Source organism: Sapajus apella, unplaced genomic scaffold (genome assembly GCF_009761245.1).
Source record: "Sapajus apella isolate SASKATOON/1434 unplaced genomic scaffold, GSC_monkey_1.0 scaffold115, whole genome shotgun sequence".
Classification (NCBI taxonomy): Eukaryota; Metazoa; Chordata; class Mammalia; order Primates; family Cebidae; genus Sapajus; species Sapajus apella.
In genome coordinates, this window is record NW_022437055.1 from 1,458,540 (window position 1) to 1,477,738 (window position 19,199).

The 19,199-nt window shown below is 37.7% G+C and overlaps 1 protein-coding gene across 8 annotated transcripts in view; it reads right to left on the reverse strand.

Annotated features, from left to right (window-relative positions):
* The window catches only part of ENOX2 (ecto-NOX disulfide-thiol exchanger 2), a 275,984-nt gene that overhangs the window by 162,092 nt on the left and 94,693 nt on the right, over positions 1-19,199 (reverse strand). For 6 of the 8 annotated variants that reach the window (XR_004263438.1, XM_032260196.1, XM_032260198.1 and 3 more), the window contains one exon: positions 8,119-8,262. The exons of the other annotated variants lie outside the window; for them this stretch is intronic. Coding sequence is in view for 1 of the 6 variants with exons in the window: in XM_032260196.1 (XP_032116087.1) it covers positions 8,119-8,262 (144 nt within the window). In the remaining 5 variants the exon portion in view is untranslated. The remainder of the gene's footprint in view (positions 1-8,118; positions 8,263-19,199) is intronic. 8 annotated transcript variants of the gene reach the window in all.

A 19,199-nucleotide genomic window follows, 5' to 3' on the forward strand; every position in this document is an offset into this window, starting at 1 on the left:
ACCCTGTCTCGAAAAATAATAATATTGTAATAAAAATAAAAATAAGTACTCATTCATGGCCTATCCTGTGCATTCTGGCTCTCAGGTCCAAATGCCCTCCAACTGCAATGACTCTCTTTCTTTTAGAGTGAGCAGAGCCTAGTCAGGGCACAGGCAGCATCTTCTAGATGTAGACCTACAGGCCCATTTTGCACTTCATTTCTAGTTTCTACTGAAATGAGATACAGGCCATCACTCTCAAGGGCAATGGGAGGGTAAATGGTCTGTTCTGAAGTCTCAATCATCACAGGTGACTATCAAGGTATACATTTGAAGCTAGAGGTGGTAGGAAGTCTCATGAGCCTTAGACACAAGCCATGTTCTTAAACATAGTTTTATCTATAATAAAGTAGATGCCATATTTTGTTCCTCATGAGGTGTTTTGTGGTTCATTTTTTTTCTCAGTTTAATTCAGAACCGGAAAAAGAAAACCAATGTGGTTATTTCACACTCTTACACCATAACAAGGAGAGCAGTAACCATAGAAGTATTATCTGACTGCTTTTAAATTGCTTTTCATTAAACCAATTTGGAAACTGAGGCTTAGAAATGGCTTCTGTGGTTTGCCTAAGGCTAAAAGTCTAATAGTAAGTGTCAAATCCAGCACTAAAAGCACAGACTTCAGTACAGTTTCTCTGGGTCTCAGTCTGAGTATGTTCCTTTCCCTTATTAAGGCTAGGGAGAACCTTACAGGACCCAATGATAAAAATGACATTTGCTTTCTGCAGTTTACTAAGCTAGGAGGAGATGAAAACAACCTCTCAAAATGCAAACACCCTCTTACTCTGAAATTCAGTTTTACTCACCTAAAACTGATTTTTTTCCAGACAAATCTTTGCCTAATAATCAAGAAATTGAAAGAGATTCTCTAAATGAAGTTATACAACAAGGTTTAAATCACTGATATAGTTTGGGTATTTGTGCCTGCCCAAATGTCATGTTGAATTATAATCCCCAATGTTGGAGGTGGGGCCTGGTGAGAGGTGTTTGGGTCATGGGGGAAGATCCCTCATGGCTTGGTGCTGTCCTTGTAACAGTGAGTTCTTATGAGATCTGATTGTTATAAAGTGTGGCATCTCCTCCTCCACTCTTTCTCTTGCTCCTGTTTCCACCAGGTGACATGCCTGCCTCCCCTTAAATTTCTGCCATGAGTAAAAGCTTCTTAAGGCCTTCCCAGAAGCTGAGCAGATCCCGGCACCATGTTTCCTATAAAGTCTGCAGAACTGTGAGACAATTAAAACTCTTTCCTTTATAAATTATCCCATCTCAGGTATTTCTTTATAGCAATGAAAGAATGCCCTAACACAATCACAGACAAAAGATAATTATAAAATGTTTTCCTATTTGAATGGAGTACCTTAAGGGTAGGCTGAGATGGGGACACAAACTGTCCCTTGTCAAGTAAGCAGGTGTCACAAAATGTTTCTTCTGTAATTTGCTGAGTTGCCCGAGTTCTGCTCTAAAAAAGCAATTCCTTCATAGGTGCTTCCCAGTCTCAAACTCTTTTCTATCTTGAGAACAAAGTGCTTTCCCCTGTGCAGCAGCCAAAACAGACATGGGGCCTCCCATACCACCAGGTGAGCTTGCATTTGACAAATCACGTAATATTATTAGCATGAGGGAAGTTAGCGTTTCCAGGTTATAGATAAACTTTCACAGCAAAAATGAATCGATTACATGCCACAGTCCTAGCCAATCTGAAATGATTATATGGGTCTGGTAATAACTAGCTCTCATTCTGCCATGAATTAACCATGTGACCTTGCATAAATCCCTTCTCTGGGTCTCAGTTTCTTCATTTGTAAAAATGATGAAGTTTGGCTGGGCATGGTGATCCATGCATGTAATCCCAGCACTTTGGGAGACTGAGGTGGGTGGATCCTTTCAGCCTGGGAGTTTGACACCAGCCTGGGCAATGTGGAGAAACCCTGTCTCTATTAAAAATACAAAAATTAGCTGGGCGTGATGAGTGCACATTTGTATTCCCAGCTACTTGAGGGGCTGAGGAAAGAGAATCACCTGAGGTGAGCTGTGATAGAGCCACTGCACTCCAGCCTGGGTGACAGAGTGAGACCCTGTCTCAACATATAATGATAATAATAATAATGGAGTTAGTTGAGGTTGTCTCCAACTCTAAAATACTAGACTTAAACATCTATCACTAGCCTCTATATACCAACCTATCAGGCTACTTACACTTAATGCCTGCTGATAGAACTCCCAATGACTTAAGTACAATGAAGTCACAAAATCATTCCAAAGCTATTTCAATGATTGTGGCAACTTAAGAGAAATGTATTTTCATTTTTCTATCCTGCTTCTTTTGTGCCACCCTGTCTGCTCTCCCCTGGACAGTCCTTGAAAATGAAAACTTCACACTGGATTTCTTCTATCAGACCTGAGAAAGACAGTAGGCTTACTTTTTTGATCCTCCAGTTTTTGAGATAATGGTTTTATTTCTTGAAACTGTAATCAGATAAAAATGTCCAAAGGACTAAAGAAACTGAGAAAGGCTATTAGTCTACTCTTTTTCTTATTTTAATTCTAACTAAGGGAACAATAGGCTCTTCTTGCCTTTGGCAAAATAATAATTCAGCTGACATGCTAGAAATACCACACACCAAGATATAAAATGGTAGCATTTTCTCTCTTTAAAAACAATCAGTGCTTTCATTTGTGGACTTCAAAGTACACGTGAAATAAAAAGTCTCAGACTTGTGAGTCTGGGGTAAATCAAAAGGTTGTAAGTGTCATAGAAAAGTTTCCTGGTTTATAGCTCTCCTTTCAGGTAAGAAAGGAAACAAAAGTACTCGCAAGCAGATGAGTGTATCTTCTTTTTATATTTCTCTTCCAAGTGAGCCTGAACAAGTTTTCTGATAACCCAATCTGATATAGTTCTTCTTTACGGCTGACCAAATTTCTTCTTGATGCTCTGCAGGCCCACTTTCTCCTATTAATCTAGCCTTGTAGTGCTGTAATTGTTCACCGTCCTTATATTGTCAAGTACCATTTTGATTTCCAGAAATTCTAAAGGAAACCTGAGAATGGAGTTGGGAGGTCTATGATCAAGACTGGATACTCTCTGGAGGTCCTTATCTAATTATAACACTCCTGGTGATGCTAGTCTACCTTAGACAAAATTATTTTTCGTCTCTAATGTGTAAAATGCAATGAGTATGAGAATACATTAAGAGAAAGAATCACCATACCAATACAAATTATTATTGATTTTGAAGGGTCTTTCTGGAGATCTTGAACTTTTGTGATTAAATCATTATTGCAAATGAAAACTTTCTGAAGATCCCTCTTTTCTCACTGAGTCATTCATTATTCACATGAATTTTGGCAATATTACTTAGTACTGGGCATGACACATTTGAGCACAAATCTATCTTTCAACACAGGCCTATAGAGAAAAGACAATGGAAATAGGACTCTGCCCACACCTGGATGCTCCCTTTGGTATCATAATTATTCCTGGGTAGTTGCCCTCTCTTTCAGAGAGCTCACACCTTCTTTGAATATTACTGTACCATGATGTTGCTGAAAACAATGCATTCAATTTTAGTCACCATCCAGTTGGCCTTGTTGACTCATGGTGTTTTCCACTTTAGTGGAGGTATTTGATGAAAGAGTTGGTATTTCTGCAGCTACAAATCCATATGGCTCTCAAACCAGGAGGCAGTTGGCATCTTTGGGAAAAGAACTTGGCATTGTGATTTTACATGGATTTTAACAATCTTCTACTCTTTTGCTTTAGAGTACCATCTGAATAAATGGATTTGCTGCCATCATAGACAATTTGTACAGCTACAGCATCACCAAGAAAACACTTCCATGGGGAAAAGGTAAAATTTAAGAGGAAACACACTCTGAAGAATTCTGAGCTCATCTTATAAAAGCTACAAAACAACCATATCCACAAAAAAAGATTATGTGGTCAAATATGGCAGTAATGTCTAATCCTGATTATTGGCCTACTTCATAGTTGAGGCAGGACACTTAAACTCTGCCTATCAGTTTCCCTTGGGCACTTAAGAAATCTCAGCTGTAATAAGACAAGGATTCCATTAGGGCCAGGTATTTTTTTTTTTTTTTCACAGTAATAAGGCAAGGATTTCATTAGGGCCGGGTATTTTTTTTTCCACAAGCACCCAGATTTGATTTGTGCCTGCTCTATGGGTGTAATCTCACAAATGTCTGAGTAGTCTTTAGGGACAAGTGAAGCTATCAGTTGGTCAACATCAGCTACAAAGGCACAGTTTTGTGCAAAGCTCTACCCTGAAAATGACAAGAAAATAATAGAGACATAGAGAAAAGGCATAGAGAAAGCAATTATTCAATCAAATACGTGATCAAGCAACAAATATTTCTTGAGCAGCTATTTTGTGTAAGATATCATATCTCTGCTAAGAGAGTTAGGGGCCCTTCCAACAGGGGAGTTGTAACTGAGTTGAAAAGCTAAGACATATATGTACAAACTCATAAGCAATAATTCAAGGTGGTCCACAATCAGTGTCAAGTGATTCCTATGAATTTAATGACCAATATATTTCAGAGGTACAAGAGAACATTTCTAATTAAGATGATCCAGAAGGCATCTTACAGAGGGTAGGACTTGTACTAGGCACTGTCAGTTGAATAAGATTTTGACAAGTGAAATGCTAGGAAAGGGAAATGAATGTTATGAGCAAGGTGGTGAGGTAGGTAAGCACAGTGTCTTCAGAGAAAGGTAGTGGATCAGTGTGGCTGAAATAGAAGACTTGTTTTGGGGAGCAGCAGAAAGCTGAAAAGAGGAACCATGAGATCTGAGTTTGAAGGAATCCTCAAGATTATCATATCCAAGGCCTGCTCCTCTTATTCTTACCTATTTATTTTCATACAAACACAGCTTTCCCTAGTCTGCCACCAATGTTTAATATACATTTTAGTAGTGGTTCTAGATTCCTAATAACTAAAGACACAGTAACCACACCATAGTAGTTAGAAATAGACTTTGGAGTTAGAGGCCTGGCTAAACCACTTGCTAGACATTCAACTTTTGGTAAGTTTATCCTTTATTTCTTTATCTAGAAATGTGAATAATAGCATACTCAAAGTTGAGGGTTGAAGAAAATGAGAAAGAAGGCTTGAAGGAGGCAGAAAAGGAAGAAGAATCTGCGAAGTGTATAACCAAGGAAAGCAAAAGTAGAGAAAATTCAAAGGGAGCATTGTTAATAGCATCAAATGAAACAGTTCAAGGTGATTGTGACCTGCCAAAAGGCCACTGACTTTGACAATCTGAAGGTCACATGTGACTTTTAAGAAATCAGTTTTAGTTCAAAAGGAAAGAGACAGTTTGTAGAAAATGGGAGAGGTAAGGAGGGATAGGAAAGGAAGGAAAAAAATGTGTAGTGTGGAACTGGAGCTGCAAGGAAATATCCCTCCTTCATTTGCAGTGAAGGAGAGGGAGAGAGATGGCTTTAACTCTGGAGTTACAGGGCCGAGTGATGCAATGACTGGACACGTAGTTTGGAAATAAAATGGTTGGTAGCTCCTTTGAGAACTTCCAACCCTATCTTTCCTCTGCCACAGTGCAGGCAATAACAAAGGAAGAAGGAAGTTGCTGCTCATGAAACATCTTCCCTTTTCCTTTTGTCTAGTACTGCAGAGGAAGAAAATAATATTATAAAGCTATCTGATTATTTACAATATCACAAGATTGCTGCTGAACAATTATAAGAGACTCCTTGTATAGTAAAATCTCATTAATTTGGACTACACTAATTCAGAATTTGTGGTAATTTAACCTGGGTTGAAGTCACCTTTGTCCTACTAACAAAGAAAAGGTTCTCTAAGCAAATAGTATGAACAAGATTTCAAGAGAGCTAATTTAGCCTGACAAGGGCTTATTTCACCTATTTTAAAGAACATACTGTTTTTTAAGAACTTCAGCATATTCATTATTTGAGTGCAAATTGTCCTGCTAATTATAGATTGGCATAATCTACTGTTAAAATCCTATATCTGCAAGTTACTTTGCTCTCACTGAATATGCTCATTAGAAATAAAACTGTAATTCTTTAAAGTTAATTCCCAATTCAGATTAATACATACTCCCTTTCCCCACCCTCATGAGTTAACTGCAGTTCAGGAGGTATTACCCCAAACTTGCACATCACTTAACATGAATATAATGGAAAAACTAGTAGGTGATCACAAAGGTCTCAGAGCTAAAAGAGATGTCTTAAAGTTGATGCCCTAAATCCTGTGCACTCTATCCATGGCAGGTTCCACTTACAGCTGATTTAACTTTTACTCGTACTAATCTGACACATCAGCTCGGAGAGCTGGCTGGGTTTTTACGTTTCTAATTCAGTAGAAGGAGAAAAAGGGCTGCTATATGAAGGGACATGGAGAGGAATAAAAAGTGACTGTAGGCTGCAGGAAGGAGGCAAGGCATGTGTAAAATGTAGATGTAATAACTAAAAGACCACCGCAGTCTAGAACAATTTAGTGCAGAGGTAAAAAAACCTATACTCTTTAGTAAACTCTTAAAAATTTAAGAGTATTAGAGTGCAGTACAATAATTAATGACTGGAATTATGCCCATAAATAATCAAGCAAAGTTTAAATTATGTCAAATACATGTCTTTAAAAGACAGATGAGTTTATATATATACACACATATGATTTATACTCATAATGCTTAACCTAAAAATGTGAAATACGTTGATGATTTAAAACATTAAATTTATCATATCATATAATAATACTAAGAAAACAATAGCAACATTTACTAAGTGATTATGGTATGCAGACACCATGCTAAGTGCTTTACCCACATCATTTCAACTAATTGTCATAACAAATCCTGAGACACATGTTTTGGTATCACTTTTGCTTTACAGTTGAAGAAAGTGAAACTCAGAGAGGTTAAGCAAGTAACTCCAGGCCCCAGAAAGAGATAAAGCCATGAATGGCACTCAGGCCAGTTCCTTAGCTATACATCATGCCTTTCCATGATCCAGAAAACAAAGGTCTGTAAGTATCACTCATTTCTTAAGGGCTCCATATAACTAATGTTTTATTGTATTTTCATTTTCCAAACTCATATTTAACAAATATCTTGATTTATAAGCAGAGATCTATGATCTAAGAGTCAGATATGATATGTTTGTAAACATGCTCCATTTCATAAGCCGAAAGTAAAAATAGTAAAAAACAAACAAAAAAATGATGAACATGTCTGCTATGCCCATCCCCAAATCTCAGATCAGTTTCCATACATTACGGATTCTACCTCCAAACGAATAACCAACCATGCAACAAAGAGATAAAATTATAAAATATCAAATGATCAGTTAAGATATGGCCTCCTATTATTTCTTTACTCCTTTTGGAAAAAAAAAATTAAGATGAGAATAGGCTAATGGGACATGAGGGATTGGGGTAGGAGAAATTGCAAGGGAGGCTAAAAATTCAGTTGGGCTGTTACAGAAGGTTTAGAAGAATCTGTTTGCCAACTGTTCTAAGAGAATTATAAGGGCATAAAGCATGTAGGCATAGTGTGTATTGAGGAGAATGGGGTGGAGGTGGGGAGATGCAAATATATGTAGTTATCTGTATTAGAAGTAAAAGTGAGGATGGCCTGCCACTTACACATACAAAGACAAATGCACAGGGAAGCCATTCATTCATGCAATTCCTTCTACCTAAATTGATGCTCTTTACTCATCTCTTGTCCCAAGCCTACCTATTCTTCAAGGATTAGCTAAAAAAGGCACATCTGCCATGAAGTGTTCTATAATCCCTAAGGCAGAATTAAACTCTTCTTCATTTGTGCTCTCATCAGTTTTTTTCCCTTAACACATTTACCACAGTGCTGATGATACTCTATCTAATTATCAGAGTGATTCGTGTATGTGCTTTTTCCCTCCTTCAATCCCATAATGAGTTCCATGAGGACAGGGGACTCTTTCTCATTTCTGTAGTTCTTACAATATGTCCTAGCACAGTATGTAACCTGCCATATACTAGGCTCTGGGAAAATGTTGACTCTGGCACTGACTTAAGACAGTGCATTATCGCCTAGCTTACCTGAAGGAGTATTTGTTCTCTTTCTTTTCTTGCTTGATTCCCCTCCATTCTCAATGAGGCCTTCTGTGACCAGAGGGCCACTGGCACTACCAAACTGCAGGGGCTCGTTGTTGTTGGCAGGGTCAAAGGGCAGCTGGTTCAATCCTAAAGAAGAAAAAGAAAGCCAAAGTCCAGACTCCATTAAGGACTGGGAACATCTCCAGATTTTATTATGTGAGCCGCTAGTGGAAAACCTTTTAAATCTTAAGAGCCTAGAAATGACGAGTGAATTCCTTAAAGACAGTTGTCTTCTGTAATTTTTACAAATCCTTTTGGTAAGTACAGAATTAAAATATAAGACAGTGGCTCTGTCATTTGTAAGATCCCTCCTGTTTCTGTGGCAACTTAACATTTTTTGGGCATAAGCTAGCAACTGTCTTCTACTTCCTCCCTTAAGGAGATAGGACCCTCATTAAATGTGGCTATGGTTGGACCCACTGTTCCTTGTAAAAAGCTTGGCTTTGTATTCCTTGGATTATCTCCTGACATTTTTCCATTCTTTCATTACAAGGTATGTTGAACTGAGGCAGACATAATCATGAGACTATCCTGTGTCAAAGTCACTTCCAACAGTAATATAGAGGTTTCTAAAAAAAGAAAACCATAACTCTATGGCAAATAAGAAAAGGAAACAAATATATAGACATTGCAAGGGGGTTATTTAGCAGTTGGAGTGATGGGGACTTATGACCTAGATTTTGGTAATGTTAATCTCGTTCACTTCAAATAATATTAGAAGCATGGTCACTTTACTTGTCACTGCTGCACCATATAAAATGGCAAAAGGCATTTTCTACTCTCCAAGTCTTACACGGTTCATTCAGGGGCGAGCAGAGACAGTTCTTACTCCTCTGGCACTAGCGCCTGGAATTTTAAGTGTTTCAATTAAAACTTCATGAAATGTAAAGTCAAAAGTTTTTTAAAGCTCAAAGTTAAGACATCTCCTGTAAGCCTTTCTCCACTGGTTCTATCCTATCAAACAGGGGATTCCTATCAAAGGGGGGAAATCAGATTGGCCTGATATAGCTCATTATTTAACTCCCAAATTTTCTATGGCCCATAGCTGTACAATTCTTGAGGTAATGTTGGAAATTGTCAATTTAAAAAACCTTGAAATCCAGTCAGCTAAAGGTCAATCAAGTTTCAACAAAATGAATGCTAAGATTCTAATGAAATGACATTAAATTATTATTTCTAATAAAGAGTATCCTCTTGCTAACGTTTTCAGCCCACATAACAAGTACTGTTTTTCAGCAATCAGAGTCCACTTGGATCACTTCCATTAAATGTCTTCTGGGACTTGTCAAACATTCTTTCTTACATCATGTGAGAAACTACAGTGAAATAATAAAACTTGCTTCTGTATCTTAAGTCAACTGTTCACTGCATCATATACATGTCCTATTAAATCCCTACCATGATTAGAATTAAAGAAGCAAACATCAATTGCTATGTACTAAAAAAACTGAAGTCATGACCAAGACTATTTAAAAAGAAGACTAGATATTATTCTATTTACAAATGAAGATTGTTCTTGGACCTGATTAGTCCCAGAATCAAATATGATTAATACACTAGTCCAAAACTTTTCTTGGAAATTCTTTCTGCAATATACTGATCCAAACAAGTTCCCTGGAAGATAGAATGGCATAGTGGAAAGATCTCGACAGGCTAGGATTCAAATCCTGGTTATCCTTTACTAGTTGATAGCTTTTGGCAAGTCATGTAGTCTCTCTTAGTCTTGGTTTCATAATGTGTATAGAAGAGTGATAACATGCCTAAGGCTGTGGCAAAAATAAATACATGTTTATGAGAATTACAGTATTCTGAGTGAATTAAAACAAACTTTTCCCCTATAAATTTGAAAGCTTTTCTAAAAAGGAAACTTCTCTCTCTCTCCCTCCTACGATTTTATTCTTGGTGCCTAGCACCATACCTTGAGTGCCGAATGAATGAATTAATCTTTAATTGAATGGGGGTAGATGACTCATTCTTTTAACACCTGTAATTAGGGTAAAGACTTGACAGCTGATAATCAAGAATTAATGCCATAACCTAAAAGTTCCGATGCTGATTATATCAACATTACTTACAATAATTAGATTCTAAATGCATCTCCATCATTTGATTTACTATACTGCAGAATGGTGAAATGTTGATTAAAAGGAATGCTCAGGGATTAGGAGGTTCTGATTAATGATGGTTAATCAGAAAAACTTTTTATTTTTGTTGTGCATTTGATCGTTTTACAGAATAATATATTAGTCCATTTGTCTGCCTTATTAAGTAGATGACTAAGGATTTTAAGGAGCTTCGGAGTCACATTTGCAAAAGGACGTTAATAAGAGTACCTAACTCATAAGACTGCTAAAAAGATTAAATGAGATTATATATGTAGAAGATTCAGCATAACATTTGGCACATAGTACATGTTCAATAAGTATTAACTATTACTATTACAATATTGAATTTCCATTTTTAATTTCTAGAATTACTGATATGTAATGTGAGGAGATTGTTCTGAATCTGCCCTGATCCAAAGATGTACCCTACTTTTCTCATTGAACCTTTTCATTCCTGTTTGCACCTTTTTCTAAAAGTTGAAGGAATCCAGGGGAGAAAAATCTAATGAGTTAAAGGTGTTCAGCCATAGACATTTTATTATAATTACGCTTTCCCTTTATTTAGGACCATAGGGGTACTTAGGGATTTAGGTATTTTATTAATCACACAAATGTACAGATTTTTGGCACCAAGTAAGACTGAGATTTCAAGCACTTTCTGTGTATCCACCTCATATATAATCCAGATATGTGAAAATTCTGACAATTCAGTTCAAAATTTCAGGCCTCATTTTTTTACGGAGAAAGATCTCATAGGAGGAGGGACATCTTACTCTGTAAGCTGACTCACTGAACACAAACCCACATTTTATATCATCCAATACCCAATACAGTCTCCAAAGATTTGTAGTTCAAGAGCAGGGATGATAGAGATAGCAAAATCCTATGACACCAGTGCTTCCTAGCTACTTTTACTGTTTTGTTTCATTTCTTCCATAAGACAGGACCAAATAAACCAGTAAATCAGTAAATCAATAGGTATTTAAAGGTTCATTTGTGTGTCATGTATATATGACCCAGGTCAAATGCTATTTTACGTAAACTAGCCCCATTAAAATGATTAAATACTAAAAAAGAATGCCACCACTTTAATTCCAAGAGCTCTTATTGCTGAAATTTCAATTATGACATAAATGGAAAAATATTGGCAACTACCATATTGTAATTTTCACCCAAACTACAGAATTTATCTTTAAATCTCTTACGGAAGCAATTTCTACCATTTTTTTAGATATGATGAAACTGAAAAATATTAGATTTGGAAGAAAGTTTTGAGGTTATCTAGTTTATTCTTCTATAACACAGAAATTTTATCTATAGAATTCCTGACAGGCCTAAATCCAGGGGCACTTCTTAGCATGGAACCCACTCCTTGCTGCGCTCCTAGGCATTCAGCTTGCTTTCCTTACCTTTTAAAAACTATCACCTACTCTATTTTGGGAGATCCTTTTATTTCCCTAAAGCTGCTTCTTGCTTCTCTTAGCTAAAATGAAGACATAGGATGTCTAACTTTTTAAGGTTTCTACTGATAATCACTGTAAGAAAAACAAATGAGAGAGTAACAGATAACTAACAAAGTCAGAAATTGTCCAAAGTCTTATGCATCCCTCACAGTCTTTGCCCTTTTATTCCTGAGGATAAACTTAATAAAACCTTGTACTTCATTCGTTTCTCTCATATCTTGTCTCCTCATCCCTTCAGCCCACAAAATGTACAGTTTGTCCAAAGGGAAACACAATTGTTAAAATAGATAATAAACATTGGTGTTAAAGATTTCTACTATTTCTGTATCTTATGTTCACAATAAAGAAATCCATGTGGTAATGTAATCTCATCTAAAACCAAGTGGACTGGTGCAGACAGCTGACCAGCTGTTATTTCATGTCATGTTGAAATACAGATTATCTGACTCCATAACACATATGAGGCGGCTTTAGAAAGTATGTATATTGGGAAAGTGTGGGGGTGAGGTTCCTTGGAGAATGACATTTCTCATCTAATGGAACTAGGGGGTTAAACATCTCAGAATGAAGTGTGATTCTCAGTGAATACTCCAATCTGCAAGTCAAGGAGTTCACACGCAAAGATGTCTGCCATATAGATGCAAATGATTCGTGGGCTTTGAGGAAAGCACTAAAGAATTTTCATGATTCTTGCTTGAGAAGATCAATAATCTCTTTGTGCCCAGCTGCTGTAACAGTTACTGTCACAATTCACTTTACATAGCTGTCCACTATCAGGTCAAATTAGGACCAACTTTCATGATGCAATCTAACACTTTTAATGATTGCCCCAGGTTGTAATACCAAAATGTGACCCTGTGAGTGCATGCCACTTTTTATCTGCAGCTGTGGCTCAGAGGCTGTATAAACCTAGTGAAAAGAAATACAATTCCACCCTGGATTAGTTCACTTTAAAAGAAAATGGCTAAAGTCTTGAGGAATCTGATAAATTCGAATTAAGGCAACAATCTCAAGACAGAAATTAATGTTGAAAAAATAAATAGCAGTACTTGGCAATAAGAACAGTCTAGCTAATTTGTCTATAAAATGAATTTCTATAACCTAAGTCTTATTTTCCAAATGACTTCAGTTTAAAATCAGATATGGGACTCCATGTTGGGAGATGAGGGTCTCCAAATCAGTTTTCAATTCAAAACTTTTGGAGAAATGAGGGGTTAAGATAATGGCCAGACCCTTAATGTTCTGGCAGGTGCTTTTGTAGGATTTATCCATCTCTGGAAGCCCCTCGTCACTTTCATTCACCCTTCCTGCTCCCTCAATCAGGCCTCAAAACCTCTGACTCCATATTTGCAGCTCTCACTATCCAGCCGTTCCACCTGCTACTTCTGAGGGAATATTTACAATGTCCAAAAGACAATGGTCTATGGATTGCAATATTACTCTTCAGCCACAGGGCTTAGCAGCCAAAATAACTGGACATTTCTCAGTGCCAGGTCTTAACTGATGTCAAACAAATGAAACCTACTTTGTCAATTTCATGAGTTCAATATTCTAACTAATTTAGCTGAAGCAATTGTATGAGTTACAATTAATGGGTAAGTAAAGGTAATGAAGAAGAAGTGAGAAAGAAAAGGTAAAAGTCCTTTTTGGAAACACTAAGGGGCTTGTTTGACACAAAAATTATCAGAGGCAAATTTATCTTCAAATCACTATTTTCAAGGTGGGATACAGGTCATAGTCCAATTTTCATTGACAGTGATCCTTCAGACTTCTAGTGACTCCCCAAACTACTTGGTCAAGGCACTGAAGTCTCTCATAACAAGGCTGCATCCATTTCAGGCCTTGTCTTCCATTATGCCCTAGCTTTTACTCTACCCCAATACTTCTCAAATTTTTTAATATGGACATGTGTTCCCTGAGGTTCTTGTAAAAATGCAGATTCTGATTTAGTAAATCTGAGTTGTGGTCTGCTTTTATAAGTTCCCAGATGATGCTAATCCTGCTGGTGCGGGAATCACACTTTGAGTCGAAAGGGCTGGCACTCTAGCAAAATGGGACTATGGCATTCACTGAATGCATCCAGTACTTTCCTACCTCCATACCTTTGGCTCACACTGCTCCTCCACCTGCTTCTTAATTTCCAATATTTAAAACAACGTCCTTCCTTTAGGGTTTATCTCAGATGCTATTTCCTTCATGATGTCTTTCCTTATTTACCTCTACCCAAACCAACAAATACATAGCAACAGAGAGAGTGGAACTACCCGTCAGGGGAACTACTATTCATTGGTTGTTTTGAATGTGTCCATTTACAAACATTATCCCTTTATTTTATTTTCTAATTATTATTCTCATTTTACCACAAGGAATGGGAAACTTACAGAGTTGAAGTAAATTTCCCAAGGTCACACAAGAAATTCAGACTTTTTGTTTTTCCTTTTTGTGGTGAACAGAGTCTCACTAATGTTGCCCAGGCAGGTAACTCCTGGGCTCAGGCTATTCTTCTGCCTCTGCCTCCCTAAGTGCTGGGATTATACGCATGAGCCGCTGTGCCCAGCCTCAGGCCTTTTCGATTATAAAATACTATTCTGGCTCTCCTTGAATGTTAACCTATACTTTTCCTGAGCTTCCTAGACCATGCATTGTGCTGTAGTTCTTTGGGTATTCTGTCTTAGCCTACCTTCCTTCTTGCCTTACCCCACCCCCACTTAGCGGTAAATTCCTTGAGGACAGGCTTTATGCCTCAATCATTTGTTAGTCCTTCTTCCCTTAAGATGTGGCACAGTACCTTGCATTATATTGTGAGCACTCCAGAAATGAGCATTAAACTGAACTCAGCTACAATTTGGGATATGGCATGCATAATCTCTGACTTATGATGGTTCAACTTATGATTTTTCAACTTTATGATGTGAAAGTGATAGACATTCAGTAGAAACCGTACTTCTCTCATCATGCTGGGCAGCAGCAGTCAGCTGTGGCTCCCAGTCAGTCACAAATTTTTGACTTATGATATTTTCAATTTACAATGGGTTTATCGGGTGTATATGTACCACGTATCATAAGTCAAGGTGTATCTGTAGTTGTGTTTCCCGCCCCAAACATGAGCTGATCTGCTGCTGGAGTTGTCATGAAAGGGAGAGGGAAGTAAGGTTTATGGGTTCCTTCAGCATTCCTGGCATCTTCTCCATCTTAGGATTCCTGAAGCCTGGGGAGTGGTGGTAGACAATCACACACTCCATTCCTAATCTTGCAACTGCATAATTTCATTCTCTCTTTCTGAGGGGCAAAACAGTCCTTCCATTGACCAAGACCCTTAACTGAAAAAATGCTGTAAAAGAGATCCCACATATGGATCTTCTGTTAATCGTTCTACATACATCAGGTTATGTATCCCATTTTACAAACTACAGTTAAGAAAAGGCAATCTCTATCTAGTCTACCATTGATGGGCATTTAGGTTGATTCCATGTCTTTGCTATGTGGTACATATACACCATGGAATACTAAGCAGCCATAAAAAAGAACAAGATCATGTCCTTTGCAGGAACATGGAAGGAGCTGGAGGCCATTATACTTAGCAAACTCACACAGGAACAGAAAACCAAATACTGCATGTTCTCACTTGTAAGTGGGAGCTATATGATGAGAACACATGGACACATAGAGGGGAACAACAGATACTGGGGCTTACTTGAGGGTGGAGGGCAGAAGGATGGAGAGGATCGAGACAAATAACCAAAGGGTACTAGGCTTAATACCTGGGTAATGAAATAATCTGTACAAAAAGTCCCATGACATAAGTTTACCTGTATAACAAACCTGCACGTGTACCTCTAAACTTAAACTAAAAGTTTTTCAGTAAGAAAAGACAATCTCTGGAGATGTGCTATCCAATACAGTAGCCACTAGCCACATGTAGCTCTTTAATAAAAATTGAATAAAATGAAAAGTTCAGTTGCTCAGTTGCACTAGTCACATTTCAAGTGCTCAATAGTTTTACATGTAGCTAGTGGCCACTGCATTGGACTGCATAGCTATAGAACATTTCAACCATCCCATAAACTTACTGAACAGTGCTGCTCTAGAGTCAGCCCTGCATTCAAGGCCACATCTGCAACTTACTAGGTGTGCCACTTACTAAGTGTGCCACTTATAAGGTGTACAAAACAGATCACACAATCTCTATCAGACTGTTTCTGCATTGTAAAATGGGGGATGATAATGCCCCCCTTACAGCAAAGTGAGGGAAATTGAATAAGGGATTGTATGTTTAAGGTCTAGCACATGTTGGACACTAAACAAATGTTAACACCCCTCTAACCCAATCAAGGGTTTATATAAATTTGCCTCAAAAATGGAATAAGGACATTTGAGTAGTGTGGTTCCTTTGGCCTCCAGGCTACATTCTATTTATGGCTTGGAAGATGTTAGCTTTGCATTCCTCTTCTAACCTACTTTTCCTTAATAATATAAAGCTATTAAAGTAAATCATGAATAAATAATGCTGGGAGTAGTCAGTGATTGCTCTTTTCTTGAACTATGTTTAGGAGACCATATTCATTACTACCTTGAACTTTCCAACATGAAAGAACCACATTTTCCCCTAACAATGGAAATGCCCCCTCCCAAATCTTTCAGGAGTGCTCTGTTCCTTCTGGGTGCTATACTATTAGAAAACTGCCAGCAGTGACACTACAGCTAGACTAGAGAAGTACCATTTCTCTCTAAATCCATATTTTCCTACACTCAGAATGTTCTCTGTGTTTTTTCTGTGGGGCTGACATCTCCCAGGCCTGGTAAAGGGTGAATTATTCCAGAAAAGTCTGAACTAAATCTGCTAAGGTGTTTGTGTTCCATGAACAGAAAAGCAAAATACTTATTTCCAACTTCAAGAATAACACTTTAGGACTTCTTTCCCCTGTACAATGTAATGCTCAGGAAACACAGCAAAATTACATTCCTCACTGAAAAAAAGTTCAAAAAATGTTGATTTGATAGAACACTTCAAAGTGACAGATGGGAGATGGGTGATCTATCATTTTCCTTAGAATAAAGTCTGGCAGTCTTCAGAGGAACTGAGAAGAGAAAGCCTTATTTTGCTGTAGTTTAGCCCTGGGAACAGTTACAACAACTACCCTTCTTTCCACATCTTTGGGGTTAGGGGATTATGAAGATGGTGATTCATCAGTGCCTGCTTTGAGCTGGCTCTAGGCCATGCTGTAATTCCTGCTGACCAATTTTCCACCTCAGTGACAGGAAAAGGGCAGGCTCCTAACACACTGACCATTAGGTTATCTGTTGAGTACTTCCCTGAGAATGTGCCCAGAAGTACTCTATTATGGGTGTCTCTGTCCAACTAAAATAAATAATTGCAGATTTCAGAGCCTGAGGACAGAGAGTTGTTCTAGTATTGAAACTGGAGTCTATCTTGTCAGATCTGTAATGAGGTCTTCCCTTCAGGCTGATTGATTTCATAAAGCTGAGGCAATTATCAAAAGCAAGCACAGTTCTCCCTGCAGAAACCACTCCACTGGTTTTGAAAACTAGTTTGTCAGCCAGATCTGGTCAGGAGCCTAGGCTGAGCCAGCTCTTTCAGTAGAAACAGTTACTACACACAGAGAACACCAATTTCTGCTAATAGGTTCTTAAGATGCCAGTAAATAAGTTGTAAACAAGGTTCAGCAAAATAATTTCACACGCTGTGAGTGAATGAAAATTGAAGTTGCTGTCAAATAAATCTGCATTTCGGTGTAAGATGTTTTGAAGGAGAGAGAGCTGGAATTCTTTTGGTCTTTGGAGAGTTAATTTTATCAATTAATGCTAGAAGGATATTGGTATCCTTTAAGACCGATGCACTGCATGAATAACATTTGTATCTTTGCTTTGCCCAAAATGTACACACTAATTTCACCAGATTTCCTTTCTTTGTTTATTCAGCCTTCATTAACTATTTATCCAATCATTATACTACAATTTTTATTACCTTCTAATTAACCAATGATGAGTTTGTGATTTAGCATTCCCTAAAGATAGAAGTACATAAATATGGTCAATCTTCATTTGCATGTTCAAATTTTTTTATCTTCCCTCCTTGCTCTCACCCTATGAATTTTGCTCTACTGTGTCATTAATGTTCTGGAATTATGCTTTCTGCATTCCTAATCTTTTAGCCCCATTTTGGCTAGTTTTTCAAGAATGTATGAGAAATAACCCTTGCTGTTGGCTGAGAAGTTAAACGCTGAGGAGAAAACAGAGGTTCCTGTAAGATGCTAATGCATCCTTAAAGATCTATACTTTTCCTATACCAATTCCTCATAGGAGTATCAATACAGGGTGTTGAAAAGTGATTAACTCTTTTAGAGAAATCCCTGCCTGAGCTGAAGTCAATCTATTACTAGGAAAGCTAGAATCTGCTCCTTGAGAAGACAGCAAGACAGTAAAGGAAAAGGCCTGCAAAAAATAACTAATCTGTGTCTGAAACAACTCCTACCATTGCTGTTGTATAAAAGAATAAGTAAGGTCTTAATTTTGCTCCAGTCTGGATTTCAATTGAGGTATTCAATACATATAGAAATAAACAAACCAATAAATTAATATTGACTAATAGTCTGTCTCCTTATTTATCCAATTCATTCAAACACTTTGGGTGCCTTGACAGTATGTAAGGCTTGAGGATTTTAGGATTTAATAAGATAGTTTTTTTCCTCAAGAAGACAACAAACAGAAAGAAAGGCAGGTACATACAAAGAAAATCTGGCCCAAATTACTGTACCAGCTTCATCTCTTGCCACTTCCCGTAAGTACCCTTTGCTTCATTCATACCAAAATTCTCAAAATGTCTCAAACATGCTAAGCCCTGTCATGTCTATGTGCTTCTGTACATACCATGCCCTCTGCTTGATATATAACTTTTGCGTTTTCCACCTGGAGAACTTTTATTCATCCTTCAAAACTCTGCTCAAATGTCACCTTTTCAGTGAAGTTTTTACCTAACCTCCAAAAGCTCTCTCCACGGGAGTACACAGAGCCTTATCAGACCATTTATCATAGGACAGCGTTTATTCTAATATTTGTGTGTGTGTGTGTGTGTGTGTGTGTTCTGGGTGGGGGAGTTATCACCATCTGATTTGTGCCTTAGAAAGATCACTCCTATGGCAGGATGAAGGATGCACTGGAGGTAAGGAGACACCGGAGGCAGAGAGACCAGTTAGAAGAAAACCATAGTGATACAATGGAGAGATGACAGTCACATGAACACAGACAGTGGCAATGGGATGGAAAGAAATGAATGGATTTCAGAAATATTCAGGAAACATAATCATCTGAATTTCGTGTATGATTGGATCTGGGAGTTGAGGAGAAGAGTCCGAGATGACTCCATGAAAAAATTCTTAAGGCACAGTCCTGAAAATCCTGCAATGTTTGTGGGTTTCAGTGTGAGAAAAAGCACAAT